A 7,245-nucleotide genomic window follows, 5' to 3' on the forward strand; every position below is an offset into this window, starting at 1 on the left:
TAAATTTTTAATGCTAGTCGTTATTTCCGTCATCATCATTATTTCCATTATCCTATAAACGGCCATGATAGAGATATTTTGCTCTAAACCAAGGGGGTGTTTTGTAGAGGGATTTGATTGGGGAGAAATAGAATTAGAAATTTCTTTTGTTTGTTTTCCACTTTTCATTTCTATTTCTCTTTCTATTTCTCTAAAACTAGAGAATTCTATTTCTCTTTAAAACAAAGAGAAATCCATTTCTCAGCAGCCTCCTCATAGCATGTCACCACATCGTCTCCGGCCACCACCCCGTCTCCGGCCGCCACCCCGTCTCCGGTCGCCACCTCGTCTCCAAGTCTGCAACCGCCACCCCGTCTCCGCCGTTCGCAGTGGTGAACACAGAGATGGTAACCGGTTGTAGGTTGCAGGTGGTACGGGTGAACGGAGATTAGGGTTTCAAGTGGTGGTTCGTGGTAGGTTAGGGTTTTCAGATGGTCGGGTGATTGTGGTCGCAGGTGGGTGACAGTGGTGGTGGAAATCGGCGGTGGTCGCAGGTGGCTTCTGATTATCATCATCATCATCGCCACCACAACCACCACCACAAAATCTCCAAAGAGGCAGTGATGACAGATCTGAGCCTCCTTTTTCTATATCTTATGTTCCAAAAATTTGAATCTTTTTAATTTCTTGTGTACTGTGGTTGAAGAAGGGGATTTGGTGGCGGCAGCCGGTGGTGGTGGGCTGTGGTTGAAGAAAGGGCTGTGGTGGTGGTGCTGGTGGTGTGGGGCTGGTGGTGGTGGTGGGGCTGTGGTGGTGGTGCTTGTGGTGGTGGGGCTGTGGTGGTGGGGCTGCGGTGGTGAGTGGTGTCAGGTTGGGTGGAGGTGGGGTTAGGTATGGTAGAGTTCTCTGTTTATTTTCTCGTGTACCAAACAAGAGAAATGATTCTTATTCTCCATACCAATTCTCTTTCTCTACAATTCCATTTCCATTTCTATTTTCTCTCCTGTTCCATTCTCTGTACCAAACACCCCCCAAATGTTTTTGTGCAGATGTTTACAACCTCTCTTAAGTTTGGCAAAATAGGGATACTTGAATTTGAACGACCTCTTTTTAGTTTGGCGCAGGGCCTACAATTTCCGACTTTTAAGTTGTCATATCAACATGTTTAATAAATGACTCGTGTTCGAGTTAACATGTCTATCTTTGATTGTGTATACGTGAATAACAGACTAAAAGAGCGTTCAAAAATTTTCTTACATCTCTAAGTTTAAAATTATAAAATATTTATATATTATATATTTAAAGTTTAAACATCCAAAAGAACAAATGTAATATAGATTTTAGATTTATAGTTAACAAAGGGTAACACATAAGATAAAAGATAGAATATAAAAATCCTTATCGTACATTAGTGTACAATACTACAATATTCGTGGATTTCGGAAACACACAAACCCTAAATCAAACTTTCCTCCACCATAGATCGCAACTTCCTCCGTTAATCCATCTCCACCACCACCGTCCATCACTCGCCGGCATCAACAATCCACCGTCACCATCACCAGCGTTAACGACGAGTGTATGGCAACTCGTCGGAAAATCGTAGCTCTGCTTCCCTTTTGTTCGCGGGTTTGTTTTAAGCAATTGTTTTTAGCAATTGATCAATTAAACTTCGAAATTGATCAAATTAATTATCATCCAAACAAACGCATCTGGATCTTCAATTAAATCAATTTTTAACTTTGAGCATAACTGGGTTTCCTTGAGCGTATGAGCGTTTTCTTGAAATCGATCTATGAAACCACATCAAATGATATCGGAATCATCAATCTATATCTAATTAATCATCAATTCATCCAAACAAACACATATGGATCTTCATTGAATTCATTTTTGACATGAGTGTGACCGAGTTTCCTTAAGCGTATAAGCGTTTTTGTTTCTCGGCTGAGCGTTTTTGTGTTTTGGCTTGAGCGTGATTTGCTTACGTTTTTGCATGTTATGAATTTTGTACGTTAGGAATTATAAAAATTTTATATTATATGTATTTGAAGTTTAAACATCCAAGAGAACAAATGTAATATAGATTCATAGTTAACAAAGGGTAACACACACTTAGATGTGTATATTATTAGGTTTCTAACCTAATCTCATAAACACATAATTAGGTGTTTACATATCATTTTGTGTCATGTAGTCGTGTCATCATATTTAAATAATATTTTCTTTTGAATGCCTTTTGTTTAAAAAAAACACAAAATATATCTTTGTGGCATCTCATAAACATGATGATCGAAATCGAACAAACGACGAATAACAAACTGACAAATGACAGCCTACTAGGATAAAACATTATCCTTTTAAAATCCATCTAGTGAGGCCAATTTATAATTTAAAATTATGATTTTATTGACTTAAATAGACAAAAGTTGTCACAAGAAAAAAAATACATAATATCTTTATATGCTTTCACGAGTTAAATAAATATATAATCAACATGATGGCTAGCTAGGTCCTCCTTCACCACAAGATTATTATATTTATTTGATATATACTTAGATACAAATCAAAATAACTACTGTAAACTTTTTAAAAGTTAATTAAGTTAATCAAACGTGTGTATCAAAAAATAGCTATTATTATTATTATTTAAATGTTAGTAATTTAGTATAACTTAACCATACTTGTGTGCATGCATTCATGGTTACATCTACACATCGAATTATATATTAGACTTCAGGACTTTCATGTCATATGTGCAAAATTTATGTATATTTTGATTTAGCGTAACGGTTAATGTACTTTTTTTTTAAAAGTTAAAACCTTTTTAGATAAATACATCCGGCCAGCTTACTATTTTCATGATTTTCCATCATTTTTTTTGTTAAAGTGATATGACTCTAATTCGCGGGCAAACCAGCGTTAGAATATCCGGCCCGGTAAAATGACATGGCACGTGAGGACAACATGGAACAAAAAGAAAGTTTTCCCTTGACCAGTAGAACACATGTCATACCAACTATATAATTTCTCCACTATAAATAGAAAGGTAAAAGAAGAACGGGTCTGATCTAATTCGACTAATACTCATACTCGTACATTTTTATTCTATAAGAAATTACGAACCAAATATTGATCTTTGCGCCACAGGGTTGTCACTGCATAAACCTCCTTTCTGTGACAAGGCTGACGATATTGGTTTTGCATGATCATTGTCAGTTCTCACACGAAGATTTGTCACTACGTAAACCTCCTTCATGTGACAAGACTGACAATATTGGTTTTAAAGGATCATTGTCAGTTCTCACACGAAGGTTGACCAGTCAGGTTTTACAATTGAAGGTTTCAAATACCCGTCTAGGTGACCCGGATTTTCTACAATCATAGATATTTGACCAAAGATTTTTTTTCTTTAATTATAGATATTTTATATTTTTATATGTCATATTATAATTATGTGAACAGCACGTGATCCCCGTGTGTAATAGACCCCACACATTTTTGGATGGATAAAATGATTTGTCCACATTTTAAACTTTCTTCAAATACTTGCATAGTTGCATGTAACATATTATATATGCCACAATAATAATATACAAAACCTTCATAACCCCTGTTTCTTGTTACTTCATCATTTCTGGACACCATTTTTTAGTTTCATCCGAAATTGACAATTTCCAAGAATACCCCTTGTTTTAATCAAGATTCGTATTTATTTTTATAAGATTATGTTCTTTGATACAAACTCGGGTATAAGTAGTCTTTGAGAATTGATTTGTGGTGTAGTCATGGATTTGAAATTATATTATGCAAAATCAATCTTTATGTCGAATTCGATTGGTTCGATGTTGTCTTTAGCTACTTCCAACTTCAAGGCTTGTTCTTTTAAGGCCTCAACCTTTACTTGCTCTTACAAAGGTATCATTTTGCTTCAATCTTTAAATCAATCTGCGGTGCAGCTTATTTTCTGTTTACCTGCCACTTTATTGTATATGACATTATTTCAATTGCTAAAAAAAATATGTTAATGTTTCGAATCACTCAATTTGCGGTACAGCTTGTTGACTGTTTACATGTCACTTTATTGTATATAACATTATTTCAAATGCTCAAAAAAATATATGTTAATGTTTTGAATCACTTAATTTGTGGCAGAGCTTGTTGACTGTTTACCTGTCACTTTATTATATATGACATTATTTCAAATGCTCAAAAATATATAAGTTAATGTTTTGAATCACTTAATTTGCGGTACAACTTGTTGACTGTTTACCTGTCACTTTATTGTATATAACATTATTTCAAATGCTCAAAAAAGTTACATGTTAATGTTATGAAAGATTGCGAATATTATTAGCATTATTTTCTCATGTTTTATAGGTAATTCTATTGGTTTTGTTGGGCAAGAAAGATATGAAGTGGGAAGTTATTCATATAGATATGATCATTCAAGCAAAAACCCGAGTTTGTTAACTGAAAGGCTAGTTCTTGATGCGTTTGATGACGAGTATGGTGGTGTTGTTGTGAATCCGGATAAATTACCATTTGAGACTAATGTTTTTGCCTCGCTTCTTCGGTCATCTGTTTCAATTTGGAGAAAAGAGGTATAGTTCATTCTTGTTGATAAAACTTGTTCCCAAAATACCCTTTTGTCGTAGGCGGTTACGGTATGTTTGTTCATGTATTTGCAGGGTAAAAAGGGAATTTGGCTAAAGTTGCCTGTGGAAAAATGTGATCTTGTTCCTATAGCAGTAAGGGTAAAGCTTCTGCCTTTGTCATCACATAGAAAATGTTTTTATTATTATTATTATTATTACTATTATTATTATACTTAAAATGTATATTTGTTATAGGAAGGATTTAAGTACCATCACGCGGAAACAAGATATGTTATGATGACATATTGGATTCCTAATGAACCGTGTATGTTACCCGCGAATGCTTCTCATCAAGTGGGAGTCGGTGGGTTCGTTATGAACGACAAAAACGAGGTATATCATTATATACATATAGTAGTTTAACATGCTATGGATTTGTACAAGTTGTTTTTATTTAAGACGTCGGGTGCAGGTTCTCGTGGTTCAAGAGAAACACTGTGCACCCGAGCTTTTTGGGCTTTGGAAATTACCTACAGGCTTCATTCTTGAGGTGTGCATTGTTATCTATATCTGTATTACTTATTAAGCATTTTAGATGGACACGGTAGTAATTTTACAATTACAAGACGACCTATGTAACATTTGTAAAAAAATTTATGTTTTGATGTTTGACTAGTCAGAGGAGATTTTCACCGGAGCTGTAAGAGAAGTGAAAGAGGAAACTGGGGTAAGAATCCATGAATAAAAATGACGTACCACATTAAGGGTGTGATTTTTTGGCACGACACGAATTGACAGGTTTGGGTTTAGGATAAACGGGTTAGGGTCAGTTTTCGGTTAACCAGTGAGCACGTTTAGCTAAATGGTTTGTGTTCGTGTCAACTAGACGGGTTCGTGGGTTGACCCGTTTATGATTTATATTGTTTAAGAAAATGTGTTTTATACTTTTATGTCACAGGTTAAATTTATTATGTATTTTATGCCGAAAGTTAAAATATACATTGATATAATATTTATTATTGGAATATAATTATTTTATATAAATTTGAATTTTCGTTGTTAAATTGTAATTTTAAGGTATTATATGTAAAACGCAAACGAGTTAAACGGGTCGTGTTCGTGTGTTGACCCATTTGACATATTTATCTTTTAATTTGTGTTTATGTCAAAGTTAAATATGTAGTTATAACTAAAATATAAATGTTTTATATAAGTGTATATTTATTGTTGTAAAACTGTAACTTTAAGGTATTAATATGTAAAAGTCAGGTTAAACGGGTCGTATACGTGCCAACCTGGGAATATTCATGTCGTGCTTGGGTTCATATGTCTGACACAGTATTCAGATCTCTGTCGTGTTCGGTCATGTATCAAATATTCGGGTTAGGCCCGCCAACCAGCGAACATGACCCATTTATCTAACCTTTTTTACTTCTTATTCTTGTTCCAGATTGATACCGAATTCTTGGAAGTTATAGCTTTTAGGCACGCGCACAATGTGGCTTTTGAAAAGTCGGATTTGTTCTTCATATGCATGCTAAGACCCGTTTCAAGTGATATCAATATCGATGATCTTGAAGTTCAAGCAGCCAAGGTAAAACGGGCCGGGTTGATTTGTGTACACATTAAATATTTACACAAACAAACACAATAATCAAATATCTAATATTTCATTTTATTTTATTTTTTTGTATAGTGGATGGCTTTAACGGAGTTTGTTGAACAACCGTTAATCAAAGGCGACAATATGTTCAAGAAAATCATAGACATATGCATTGCTAGGATCGGGAAGCGATACTGTGGATTATCGGTTCATAAAGTCGTGTCAAAGTTTGATAACAGATTATCTTCCTTGTATTATAATGTTGTTGATGATCAACAGTTTGATGGTTGCTCAACTTGAAATTTTAATTTTAATGTATGTAATTATATGTACTGTATACATGTTGTGTGTATATGTGTATACATAGTGATAAGAGGTTTGTGACATGACATGACATGACATGTATATATTGAGACATAAATGTATAGATGATTATTACAGTTTGTACATATTTGGATATTGTAGATTGAATTTATGTCATTTATTGAAGGCATAAATATCTTTGTAGGAAAATGTCACAAGTTCATGTTAAATCAACTTTTTGGTTTTCTGGTTAATTATCAATGGTACATCGTTATCAAAATAAATAAATAAATAAATAAATAACAGACAAGAATAAATATAACATTATCTTAAATGATACGTGTCTATTGTTGATGCGAAATTAATTTTGTCAAATCGGACAATTGTGTTCGTGACTAGTTGAGTGTAGTGAAAAAGATATCAACCGGCTAACCCGTTTATCTAAATGGGTTGGCATGTAACAGTAGTAAGTTATAATTAAGTTGTAAACACAATGTAAAAACGTTAAATAAGTCATAAACATGTTGACATGATAAACTTAAAATATATTTATTCTGTTTTTAAATGGGCTAACTTGTTAATTTTATTTATTTTAGTACAACGTGAACTATAGGTGATCAAATCGGGTTGGTCAAAGGAACCGGAACCGGTTCAGAACCGGTTCCATTAGTCAACATCACTGTTTAAACCGGTTCCATGTTCGAACCGGTTAGGGAACCGAACCGGTTCCCCAACCCTCGGACCCGGAACCGGTGGAACCGG

At 34.4% G+C, this 7,245-nt stretch overlaps 1 protein-coding gene across 1 annotated transcript; it reads left to right on the forward strand.

Moving 5' to 3' along the window:
• Positions 1-3,601: 3,601 nt before the first annotated feature.
• LOC143556040 (nudix hydrolase 8-like) lies at positions 3,602-6,677 on the forward strand. Its single transcript, XM_077045477.1, has 8 exons — positions 3,602-3,897; positions 4,360-4,583; positions 4,671-4,736; positions 4,833-4,970; positions 5,050-5,127; positions 5,254-5,304; positions 6,028-6,171; positions 6,274-6,677. Exons 1-8 carry the CDS (start codon positions 3,768-3,770, stop codon positions 6,478-6,480), a joined length of 1,038 nt encoding a protein of 345 aa, XP_076901592.1. The 5' UTR covers positions 3,602-3,767; the 3' UTR covers positions 6,481-6,677.
• Positions 6,678-7,245: the final 568 nt, after the last annotated feature.

This window comes from Bidens hawaiensis, unplaced genomic scaffold, assembly GCF_021521415.1.
Source record: "Bidens hawaiensis isolate Kalapana, Puna unplaced genomic scaffold, B.hawaiensis_p1.1 tig00018425_1, whole genome shotgun sequence".
NCBI lineage: Eukaryota > Viridiplantae > Streptophyta > Magnoliopsida > Asterales > Asteraceae > Bidens > Bidens hawaiensis.